Below are 13292 nucleotides of genomic sequence, written 5' to 3' on the forward strand. Positions count from 1 at the left end.
TTCTTCATGTGGGTGTCAGGGCCATCTAATAGAAGAGTTACGGTATTTGAGGGGGGCAGAAACCGAGCGCTCGAACGCTGTTCATGCAGCCTGAACTGAGACGAGCTGGAGTTGGAAATACATTGTTTTCAACAAGGGCGGCGCAAACAAGAGCTATTTTAGGCATGTGTGCAACATGACAACTGTTTTAAAGTATTGTACAAGGGACAACTAAAGTCTCTGTAATGTTTTATGTTGTACTATTACTACAAAACAATCTAAAATAAAGGGATTTAAGATCATTACAGCTGGGCTGTTGCCCGAGTGCAATGCATTTCTGCCTACTTCCGGTCCAGGACTTGTCCCAGTTTGTTGTCCCATTCATTCTCATTAGAAGTCTATGTAGAAGAGCCGCCATTGGACTAAAGCCCCATGAAGTGAACGCATTTTGCGTAACTCTGTCTTACTCTATGGCTCTGGTGGGTGTGTGTAGTGGCCAGACTGTTGCCTCCGGCAATTTCCGGAGATTGTGGAGTAGTTGTCTGGCTACACAAGACTATAGTGGGTGTGGGACAAATAGCCTACTGTATATCAACATAATAGTGGAACAGTATGGCATTACCCTGCCACTGAGCAGAAAGTAATTACCAACAGTTCACCAGGCTGCCATCTAGTGTTGACTTTGACAACACATTTTGATTTAGTTTTAGTCAGTGTTTTTTTTAATACATTTTCATGTATTTATTTCAAACCTCCTCTACCTCCTGTGGCTCAGGTGGTAGAGCAGGTGGTCCAGTGACCCCTGGGTCGGCGGTTCGAATCCCGGCTCCTCCTCCTGTCCACATGTCGAAGTGTCCTTGGGCAAGAAGACACTGAACCCTACATTGCCTCAAATGAGTCGGTAGGTGTGAGCTCACCACCATTGGTGTGTGAATGTGGGAAGTGAGGACGCTGGCGTCGACTGTTCGCTGCTTCACCTCCAAATGTATGAATGAATGAATGAACCATTGTAAAGCGCTTTGACCACTTGGAAAAGCGCTATAAAAATGCAATTTATTATTATTCAGTTTTTATCACATTTCAGTATAGTCTAGTTTTAGCCAACTAAATATCATAAGATTTTTGTTGACTAAATCTACAGTTGTCAAAATAATACTTTGGCAGGCCTTGATGGCGTCGTAACGACTGATTTTACGCTTGGTTGTATGCTGAAAATAGCCGATCTACAAGCTCTCGATGCGTTGTGAGCGTGTTGATCTGCTATTTTCAGCATGCAACCAAGTCTTTAGGTTCTACTGGATATGTATTCCATTATTCACATTTTTGTTGACAAAATCAACTGTAGATTTAGTCGACTAAAATCATGTAATATTTAGTCGACTAAAACTAGGCGACTAACACTAAAACATTTCAGGTGACTAAAATATGACTAAAACTAAATTAAATTTGATTCAAAAGACTATGACCGGGGCATGGTGGCACAGTCGGTAGTGCTGTCGCCTCACAGCTAGAAGGTCCTGGGTTCGATTCCCGCTCGGGACGCTGTGGGCCAGAGGCGTATCTACAATAAGGCGAGGGCAGGCGGCCGCCTGGCCAAAATCCATACAGTGAGAAAAAAGAGGACAAAAACCAGACATGAGAACTATTAAAATGGACAGCTGTTTGGCCGTTGCGGTAGAGCGCGACCCTCAATCACCCATTGGAATGTAAATGCATGCCTTTCAGCCTTTGTATCCCACTCGTCTGGCAGGTATATCTCTTTGAAAACCTACGATTGTGTGCGGGGAGACGACAATTAACATATCTTGCCTGGCCAAAACGCAATTCCTGGATACGCCACTGCTGTGGGCGCTGGCGGCGTGTCCTCTCCTCCGTGTTATCAGTGCCCATACCCGAGGCGGGGTTGGCGAAAGGGCCTTTCTGTGTGGAGTTTGCATGTTTTCCCCGTGTCCCCTAGGGTAGGTACCCTCACAAAAAACATGGAGTAATCCTGGTCTCTAAACTGCCTCCCCCTGGCCAGCCGGGGCACCTGATGGAGGGGAAAGGAACTGGTTGGAATAACGTGTTTCTTCCACGTGCTATACGTCCAACCAGGGAAACTCCCCCCTGTCAGGTGTAAAGGAGTGACTTGGACACTCATGCCTGAAGGAAGCATGACTTCAAGTCCGTTCTCCCCAGGTTGGCGGAGGGTGTGTAGTAGAGACCTGTGGATGGCAGATTTAGCCACGGTTGCCTCGGTTAACCGCAGTTTAGGGTGGATTTAGGTCATTAAAATGTCATTGTAAATTAATATTGGATAAACCGCGGGTGAAATAACGCAGGAAATAAATTAATGGCATCTATCTATAGGCTTATTAGCTTTTAAAACGCACACAAACTCAGCAAAATCTCGCAATCTGCAACCACCCACAATCCGCGGGTGGTTGCGGATTCATGACATGGAATAATTAATTAATGCGGTCGGATAACGGGCCGATTATAAATATGCACACGTGGATTCGGGTGACAAAAAAGCTCATCCGCAGGTCTCTAGTGTGTAAAGCACAGGATCACATTAGATCAGGGGTGCCCACACTTCTTTGACTCGAGAACTACTTTTAAACTGACCAGCTCAACAAGATCTACCCACCCACAAACATATTATCCCATTGCTGTTTAATAGTTTTAAACAGTTACCTGAGGCATTAGATATAAGACAAACACTTAAAATGGGAAATAGAAGGGCAAAATGGAATTGGCATAGGTCTTTTCACTTTGTCAGGTCATTTTTATGTCATGTATCAATCAAGTCACCTTAATTGGCAGATGCCAAAAAAAGTTTTTTTATTATATTTTTGGAGCATGTCATGCGGTCTACTTGCACTGGTAGATTGCGATCTACCTTTTGGGCACCCCTGCATTAGATAATTGACACAGGGGTGAAAAATGGGTTACAAAATTGTGGGATAAAAAATTTAAATAAAAGACTATGACCAAAACACTGCCACGTCTGTGCATTATTTACCACAGGTTCTGCTGAGTTGCCTAGATCAGGGGTTCTCAAAGGGACCCCCCCCCCCCAAGGCTCCTTGAGGGGGTTCCAATTTAACCCTGTTTTATTCATTTCCAAGCCATTAGGATGGTACAGTGAACACAATCAGTGGCTAATTTGGGAACTATAGAACGATGCGACAAAATGTACAATAGAGTATCACTTCCTTATCCTCTGGGCCACAGAAGTATTTTTTTCTATTGAAAATACCATATAGGGTCATATTAGCATCGTTTGTTTATGATGTCACTAAAGTGGTGTATTTCAATTGGACCTTTTGACTCTACGGGCAGTATTATGTGTGTCTTGAGTACCAGGTCTTATTACTTAACTTAAGACCTGGAGGCGTGATCAATGCCATTTGGCTATTCTGAGTGGCCAAACAGCATTGACCACGCCTTAAGTTAAGTCATAAGACCTGCTACTTAAGACTCGCAAAATACTGCCCTTAGTCTTTCAGCTTTCAGGCAGGAACCAAAAATACACAGGAAAGAGGAAGACATATTTGATAACCCACACCTGGGGATCTATCTAATGTTAACTCCATAGACATACAAAACACCTGGGGGTCTATTAGAGTAATGCTGACTCCATAGACACATACAAAACACCTGGGGGTCTATTAGAGTAATGTTAACTCCATAGACACATACAAAACACCTGGGGATCTATTAGAGTAATGTTAACTCCATAGACACATACAAAACACCTGGGGATCTATTAGAGTAATGTTAACTCCATAGACACATTTGGGGTTGCAATTTGGGGTTCGGTGTCTTGCTCAAGGACACTTCGACACTGACTCTGGGGGAGCCCGGGTTTGAACAGGCGACCTTGCAGTTGCCATCCAGCCACTCTACCCCTGAGCCACCTCCGCCCCCACATACAAAACACCTGGGGATCTATTAGGGTAATGTTAACTCCATAAACACGTACTGTATAGTACAAAAATCACGGCACTCCATCTTCAAGTGCAGTACTTGAGAGTAAAAGTACTTGGTTACTTCCCACCCCTGATCAAGCCCAGTAAGCGATGATGAAGACGGATACGGAGAGGCTGATGATGAGGTTGGCGTTGACCAGGTGTCTCAGACATGGCTCCTCCTTCAGGGAGCTGATTGGTGGAAGGGGAGGAGGCGGAGGAGGATTGGCTCCTCCCTCCCGGCGCTCCATCCCACACAGCCAATAGAGGGCAGCAGTCAGCTTCGACTGGCTTCGGACACCAGTGGACGCCGAAGGGGCAGAATCTGTAGAGGGAGGAACGGAATGTTTCAAATGTGTAAATCAGTGGTTTTCAGCCCTTTTCATATCGAGGTCGTCCATTATTTATTCAGCATTTGAGCCACGTACGGACCACCATTTTGATGAGATTTAAGGCCTATTCATAGTCTGGATTTTCGGTGGTGAGGTGACCACCGGAGCTGAAATAACGTTGAGCGGTGGTGAGTAAAAACAGAGAGAAGGGCTGGAGCGGTGGCGGTGGTTTGCTCTTCACCGCGGCTCATGACGTCATGTTGTAGCTCGGTGGTCACCTAACCTAACCACCGAAAATCCAGACTATGTATGAGCCTTTAGCCTCTCAGACCCAAAACGTTGAATATTGTGTACGATTTTGTCCACAATTCCATGCCGTTTTGATAATAGGAGAGACAACAGGCCAACGTCGATCAAAATAACAATTCTTCTACATTCTCTAATTGTGTAGACTTCTTGTAAATTATGTACTGCAGATGTTTAACATTAATGTTACTCTTGAGAGCGTAAATTGAATGCGCAGTTCACACCCTCGAGAGTTAAAGATCTATAAGGGTCCATTTGGTTACCAACTCTGCGTCAGTTAGCCGGAGACCACCTGGAACCCCCCTCAGGGACCACAGCAACAAGCTTCACGGCATCACTACAGTTTTTTCAGTAACAGCTATAGGGGTTTTCCCAGGCGGTCGCAGTCACTGTATTGCATTCTCCATTTCTTGTTGCAAATCGAGTTGAGGGCTGGGAGGGGTGTGGGTGGGAGAGGGTGGGCAAGCTATAACCATATATGCATTTGTACGTGTGTATATTGAGTATTTGTAGTAGCATTGTATTGAAACAAATGAGATGCTCCATCTCAAGTTGGATATCCTCTCAATAGATTCTGACGAAATTCTCTCCAGCTCCTTAAGTAAATAGCAGATACATTTTGACGTCGGAATACCAATTGTACCCAACGAGGTGGAGAGAGAATCCAGCAAAAGATAAATCAATTAAAAGCTTCGGTTTTATAGTTACTAAAGAGCTGGAGAGACAGTGAGACCCCCTGGTACTGAACACACACACACACACTATAGCAATCAGTGCAACGAGTACCAACAGAATATGGAGCTATTTAACACATTAACAAAGGAAAATTCCGGCCGCTTGTATTCGCAACCATATTCTTTCGGTCATGACCCACACTTCATGACCATAGGTAAGAGTATAGGAACGAAGATTGCTCGGTAGACAGAGAGCTTTGCCTTCTGGCTCAACTCTCTTTTCGTCACAACAGTGCGGTACAGCGACTGCAATACTGCCCCATTCTGCTCCGATTCTCGGGCGGCCGAAATGAGTATTCTTCGACGGGTGGCTGGCATCTCCCTTAGAGATAGGGTGATAAGTTCAGTCACACGAGAGAGACTCGGAGTAGAACCGCTGCTCCTTCGCCTGGAAAGGAGCCAGCTTAGGTGGGTTCGGGGCATCTGGTTAGGATGCCTCTTGGGCGTCTCCCTATAGGGAGGTCCTCGACACACGTCCCACTGGGAGGAGACCCCCGGGGGAAGACCAAGGCGCAGTTGGAGGAAACACATCGACTCACTGGCCTTGGAACGTCTCGGGATCCCCCCAGGAGGAAGTCACTAATGTTGCTCTGGAGAGGGAAGTCTGGAGCACTCATGGTGGAGCTGTTGCCCCCGCGACCCGACTACGGATAAGCGGTTGAAGATGGATGGATGGATGAACAAAGGAAAATCACTTACCCTATACCTACATTTAACGTTTGGTAAAAAAGAGTTGTGAAAAGCAGTAACACACCCACCTGTCCTCTGACGGAGTGTTGTTGCTGCTGTTGTTGCTGCTGTTGTTCTATTCTGTTCCGTCTCGTGTGTCTGTGTGAGTCTTTCTCCTCCCGACGCCTCCACTGGGTTCCCCTCCACCGTGAGGACCCCCGCCAGCTTCTCCTTGGGGTTCCCCTCCACCGTGAGGACCCCCGCCAGCTTCTCCTTGGGGTTCCCCTCCACCGTGAGGACCCCCGCCAGCTTCTCCTTGGGGTTCCCCTCCACCGTGAGGACCCCCGCCAGCTTCTCCTCGGGGTTCCCCTCCACCGTGAGGACCCCCGCCAGCTTCTCCTTGGGGTTCCCCTCCACCGTGAGGACCCCCGCCAGCTTCTCCTTGGGGTTCCCCTCCACCGTGAGGACACCCGCCAGCTTCTCCTCGGGGTTCCCCTCCACCGTGAGGACACCCGCCAGCTTCTCCTCGGGGTTCCCCTCCACCGTGAGGACACCCGCCAGCTTCTCCTCGGGGTTCCCCTCCACCGTGAGGACACCCGCCAGCTTCTCCTTGGGGTTCCCCTCCACCGTGAGGACCCCCGCCAGCTTCTCCTCGGGGTTCCCCTCCACCGTGAGGACACCCGCCAGCTTCTCCTTGGGGTTCCCCTCCACCGTGAGGACACCCGCCAGCTTCTCCTTGGGGTTCCCCTCCACCGTGAGGACACCCGCCAGCTTCTCCTTGGGGTTCTCCTCCACCGCATCCATCCTGGTGAACCAGGTGAGACGACTGACCTATAGCGTCGACAAAGCAACGACACGAAATCTACTTCACTGGTGAACTTTAAAAACATATAGTACACAGTAGAGAGACAGTATAGGCCTGAGAGACGGGCAAAATCTGTGAAAAAGATATGCATAATATTAATTTATATATATGTAAAGAATATTCCTAAAACCTTTTTGTGTCAAGGACCCCCAAATCAACATGTATTAGGTCACGGACCCCCCCATTTGAAAACATATGCCAGTGACCCCGTTAAGGGAGAACTTTTACGGCTCTAGCAGTGATTCCGAAACATATTCATTTCGGACCCCCAGTTTCACACGCATTATGCTACGGACCATTTCTATCTCTGGTACCCCAATTTATATTGTAAAACTAATTAATTAATTTAACTCTGAGAGTGTACAAATGGAACCAAATTAACCCTGCCATTTGTACACTCTCTGAGTTACAGATGGGTCCATTTGGTTCCTAACTACCTCTAATTGAGCTAGGTACTCCCTCAAGTACCCCTAGTGGTCCCCGGACCCCACTTTGGGAACCCGTGCACTACACCTCCACCACCACTCACCTGCTCGTGGCCAGACTGACCACCAGTGTTGTTTTTGGCAGCAAATTTAGATTTTAGTTTTAGTTTTAGTCTCTTGAATAGTTTTCACTTAGTTTTAGTCACATTTTAGTCACCTGGAATGTTTTAGTGTTAGTCCAGTTTTAGTCGACTAAATGTTGTAAGATTTTAGTCGACTAAATCTACAGTTGATTTAGTCGACTAAATGTTGTAAGATTTTAGTCGACTAAATCTACAGTTGATTTAGTCGACTAAAACTTATTTTGGCGTGCCTTGATGCCGTCAATGCTTGATGCTGATTTTACACTTACTGAAAATAGCCGATCCACAAGCTTGTAGATCAGCTATTTTCAGCATGCAACCAAGTGTAAAATGACTTATACTATTTTGTCCACTAGTCCCTTCCTAACATTTTAGTCTAGTTTTTATTTGTTGACGAAATTGTCAATATATTTAGCATCATAGCTTAGTTTCCATTTAGTTTTCGTCAGTGAAAAAAGGTAGTCGACGAACAAATTTTCATCTTAGTTTTAGTCGACGAAATCAACACGACTGACCACTATACACCGCTCACCTGCTCCGGACGGGGCCTCTCCGTGGCCAGGCTGACCGCCACCACCACGGCCAGCGTGAGGAAGGACAGCATGGTGGAGAAGTAGAGGTAGTGGACGCTCCCGACCACGGGCGGCCGGTCGTCCTCCTGGTAGCACAGCGGCGCCGGGTAGACGAAGTCCAGCACCATGCGCACGCAGCCCACCGGCAGGCCCAGCGCCAGGCCCCAGAACGCCCCCTGGACATGGACGCATGGAGAGATGGGAGGTCAGAGAGACATGGCCAGGCCCCAGAACGCCCCTGGCCCCTGGACATGGACGCATGGAGAGATGGGAGGTCAGAGAGACATGGCCAGGCCCCAGAACGCCCCTGGCCCCTGGACATGGACGCATGGAGAGATGGGAGGTCAGAGAGAGACATGGGCAGGCCCAGGCTCCAGAACGCCCCCTGGACATGGACGCATGGAGAGATGGGAGGTCAGAGAGACATGGGCAGGCCCCAGAACGCTAGCCTGGCGCGGCCAGACTCATAGCGAGGGTTCACTGATGTTTCCTCCCCAGAATCTTCAGTGAATCCCCGTTATGAGGCTGGCCAAGCCAGGCTACCAGAACGCCCCCTGGACATGGACGCATGGAGGGATGGGAGGTCAGAGAGACATGGGCAGGCCCAGGGCCAGGCTCCAGAACGCCCCCTGGAAGGACGGACGGACGGACGGACGGAGGTCAGAGAGATGGTCTGACCATTAACCCATTTTTAGACCTGAGGACGATTCTACAAATGCCTTCTAAATCCTGAAAAACCTCGTGTTTTCTATGTCAGTCGTTCTCAAACGTTTTCATGTCAAGGACCCCCAATCTGAAAATAGTGTTCCAGGAACCCCCCAGAAGCAAAGATTTGAGTTAAAAACAGTTGCTCTGAAAGAATATATATTCAAAGATGTGCGCCACATTTTCACGATTTTTCAAAAATAGCAGACCTACAAGAAGCTTGTAGATCTGCTATTTTTCAGGAGCAAAAGTTTGCACCGTTTGTAGTTTTACAAACGGTGCAAACGGTTTTCTATGTTGCACCACTGGGATTTCTTAGAACTTTTCACATGTTTGTTACAAACATATTTATGAAACAAAAACAGCAGAAAGCGTTTCTGTTGCAATTTGTTCGGGGGAAATGTCCTCAAAATGTGCCTGCTCTATTAACTACTTATGCTCCTTGATGTATTTGATGCATTACCATGTGTTGTTCTTCTTGCTGACTGTAAGTCACCCTGGATTATAGACCTGAGGTCGATTCTACAAATATCTTCTAAATCCTAACAGTTTTCTGAAAAAAATGTTTCTATATCAGTGGTGCTCAACCTTTTTCATGTAAGGACCCGCAGAATTATCTGTATTTGGCTGCGGACGCCCATCTGAAAATATGTTGTTCCAGGGACCCCCCCCCCCAGAAGCAAAGATATGTGTTAAAAACATTCGCTCTGAATGAATATATATATTCAAAGATTAGCGCACACATTTTCACGATTTTTCAAAAATAGTGAGCTTGTAGATCTGCTATTTTTCAATAGCTAAAGTATAAAATAATGCTTAAAAAAACACCAAAAGGTGTCGAGAATGGATTAAGAGTGTCTGCTAAATGCCCGGCCTAAATTGTAAATTGTAGCTGAAAGACAAAGAGATATAAATAAAGCTTGCCTTCTCGTTGGTCCTCTTCCAGAAGCATCCCATGAGGAACACGATGGAGACGGGAGGCTGCAGGTAGGTGCTGATGGACTGGATGTAGATGAACAGCTGACCCCCCTGGCTGGCCTGGACCACCGGGATCCACGCTACGGAGACCACCACCAGCACCAGCACAAAGACCCTGCCACAGAAGGACCGACGCGCACACACACACACACACACACACACACACACACACGCACACACGCACACACACACACACACACACACACACACACACACACACACACACACACACACACACACACACACACACACACACACGTTGACTTAAGACTCATTCTAGTAATATAGTCTGGATTTTCAGTGGTGAGGTGGTGACCACCGCTCCGGTGGTGAAATAACGTTGAGCGGTGGTGAGTAAAAACAGAGAGAAGGGCTGGAGCGGTGGCGGTGGTTTGCTCTTCACCGCGGCTCGTGACGTCATGTTGTAGTTCGGTGGTCACCTCACCACCGAAAATCCAGACTATGTATGAGCCTTTAACGGCCAAGCTACACCAGGCTTTTCTCGGGCCGCGCGTTTAGGGTAAACGCGCGGCCCGCGCGTGCGTTTTTTAAAATAGGACTGGACCTAAATTAAACGCACGCGCGGGAGAAAACGCGCGAGAAACGCGCGAGAAAAGCCTGGTGTAGCGTGGCCGTAAGGCTCATACATAGTCTGGATTTTCTCTTACATACACTATTGGCAACTCCAATGGTAGTGGAGAGAGGTGATTTTTGTCCAACCAATGGGCACGAACAGGGGCGGGACCACTTTGACCAAAGGGTCAATGTGTTGCCATGCAGAGGTATACCTCTCACCGTCAGAGTACGTCTGATCCAATCAGAGCATAGCAATCTTGCCCCAATATGGAGTTCCACGACGACGTCATCGGTGTCACCTCAGTGTCGCATCACGATCCGCCATTTTAGTTTTTTGACAGGTTGAATATTACTTCACTGCGAGTGAAAGTGTCTCAGTCTGAGACAGTGAATGAAGAATACTAACTACTACTGGGGTAGTTTGCTTTGAGAAAACACTCAATTGTCTTCATCCTCCCGTCCCTCCCGTACGTACCCTCTGCGTCCCCGGCATCAATCCTGCAACTACAGACCACGAGGAAAGACTATTTAGGAGGTTGGAATTGGCTTCAAGCACGAATCTCAGTTCCGGTCCCGAACCTCAGAGCGGGGGGAAAAGCCATCTAGATGCCCCTGGTTATGGAACTTGTCCAGCAACACAATGACTTGAATGTCGTGTGTAATGTACTGTTGAAGCCTGAATTAGTTCCCACCGGCGTCTTGCTAGAGTCTGAAGGGACTCGGATAGACTACAGCAAGCTGAAGACGGCGGGAGGCAAGGCCGTGAAGCGGAAGACGATGCAGGGAGGCAAGGCCGCGAGACAGAAGACAGTGGGAGGCAAGAAACATAAAACGGCACGGTACCGTTCCAAGACTCCTGCGATACTTCAGAGGGAGCGTGAGGATTTTCTGCTGGCACTGCAAATCGACGAGGATGAAAATAAAGAGCCCAGCCAGCTGATAGAGTGTGGCTGCTGCTATGGAGAGTTTGCGTTTGAGAAGATGACCCAGTGTTCGGACGGTCATCTCTTCTGTAAAGAGTGCCTGGTCAAATACGCTCAGGAGGCAGTCTTTGGCTCTGGACAGTCGGAGCTGAGCTGCATGGAGCGTGGCTGCACGTGCTCATACCCAGTGCGTGAACTGGAGAAAGTCCTGCCAGAGAACATCCTGTGTAAATACTACGAGAGGCAAGCAGAGGAGGCGGTCGCTGCCGCCTGCGGTGACGAACTGGTACGGTGTCCGTCCTGCAACTTCCCGGCCCTGCTGGACGAAGACATACTGCAGTTCAGCTGCCCCAACCCGCAATGCCTCGAGGAGAGCTGCAGGAGGTGTCGCGTCCGATGGAACCACCACGTGGACAGGACGTGCGAGCAGGTCGTGGAGATGGACAGGACGAGGGTGCTCTTCGAGGAGCGCATGACGGCGGCGCGGGTGAGGAAGTGTGCGAAGTGCGGCGCCGGCCTGGTCAAGACCGAGGGCTGCAACCGCATGACGTGTCGCTGCGGCGGCCACATGTGCTACGTGTGCCGAGAGCCCATCGGCGGCTACAGCCACTTCTGCCGGCACGCGCGCTCGCCGGGCCAGCCCTGCGGCCAATGTCGCAAGTGCTCGGTGTGGAGCGACCCGGCGCAGGACGACGAGCGAGTCATCCAGGGGATCCAGGAGGAGGGCGAGGCGGAGCTGAGCAAGAACGGTCCGCATCATTCAGGGGAGCACGTCGGTCCTCCTCCGGAGCAATATCCTCGTCCGCCTCCGACTTTTAACTTTAACAACTACCGTGCCCCTTTTATGATATTTAACCCAATTCAGCAGGATTGGAGATAGGGGGGTTTCTGCCCTGCAGCAACGACATCTAAAATGACACGGATGCTTTCCCGGATTGTAAGTTGAGTAATGCTGGGTATATTGTTACATGTTTCACAGCCTTGACAGCAGCAAATTACTTGGTTAAATTTCAATTTGCAAGCTGGAATGTATAGATACTCTGGCCTCTGTCCTACTGCCACCTACTGTCCATTCATTGTATTACACAGTGGGTGAAAAAAACACACCCCTTAAGGCTAAACCCCACCCATCAGAGGTGTGGCTTCCAAAGGTACCTTTCGCCTGAAAGGTTTTGAAAGGTACCTTTCAAAACCTCAGAGGAAGAGACGGACATACCTGGACTGTATATAACACCATATATAGGCATTCCAGGTCAAATATCATTGTCCACAAATGAGCTAAATAACCAATACTACTAGAAACCCCCCTATTGGTCACCCCCACCCTCTTGTCATTTATCATCAGGCTCTGGCCCAAGTGCCATATGTCCCCCCCATAAAACAATCACACTTGTGTGAAGTGAGTGGCGGGGGGCGCCTTTGGGGGCACGCACAAACATGACATCATGGGGGGGTCTTGACTGCCACATGACGTCACAGGAGAGGGGAGGGGGGGGGGGACTAAGGGAGCGGTGACGTCACCCATTGGTTTCCACAGACCCGTTTTGAAGACACCTTTTCTGCTAATTCTAAATCCACCACTGTCGTGGTAGATTTAAACTTTAAACTACAGCAACTGAAAAACAAAGCATGAACAGTGACTACTAAGGTAATACAATCAAGGGTCAAGTCAAATCCCCGTTGTAATCAATGGCGTGCAGGCTTTTACGAAGGACGCGAGTGATCCTTCTGCAGCCAAAAAAGAGGGGAAATAGCGCCACCTGTTGCTGGGCCATTAAATGAGAAGTGTGGGAATTCAACGCTTCCTGTTAAAACCCATTTAGACCTGAGGACGATTCTACAAATGTCTTCTAAATCCTGACAGTTTTCTGAAAAACCCATGTTTCTGTGTCAGTCATCATCATCCTCCCATCAACCATCCATCATCACCTCAACATGGACCATCCCAGGCAGTATACGCACGTAACGTTTCTCCACAAACTATACTTTCTTATTTATGGCCCGGGAGGGCGGCAGAGGTTATGAAAGAAATGGCCTCATGGTTGGCGCGACATACATATAACCATATACATTATAACCTTGAATGGTATAGGAAGTGTAGACCGGGTTCATTGTATACTACCACAGATTAC

The 13292-nt window shown here is 48.4% G+C and overlaps 1 protein-coding gene across 1 annotated transcript in view; it reads right to left on the reverse strand.

Moving 5' to 3' along the window:
* Nucleotides 1-4027: 4027 nt before the first annotated feature.
* The window catches only part of slc5a11 (solute carrier family 5 member 11), a gene marked incomplete at its 3' end in the record, with an annotated part of 49515 nt that continues 40250 nt past the window's right edge, over nt 4028-13292 (reverse strand). Inside the window, exons 12-15 of the mRNA XM_079520926.1 lie at nt 9608-9776; nt 7939-8154; nt 6063-6804; nt 4028-4257 (exon numbers count right to left, since the gene is read on the reverse strand). Coding sequence (XP_079377052.1) covers nt 4028-4257; nt 6063-6804; nt 7939-8154; nt 9608-9776 — 1357 coding nt within the window. The remainder of the gene's footprint in view (nt 4258-6062; nt 6805-7938; nt 8155-9607; nt 9777-13292) is intronic.

This window comes from Electrona antarctica (genome assembly GCF_951216825.1).
Source record: "Electrona antarctica genome assembly, chromosome: 14".
Classification (NCBI taxonomy): Eukaryota; Metazoa; Chordata; class Actinopteri; order Myctophiformes; family Myctophidae; genus Electrona; species Electrona antarctica.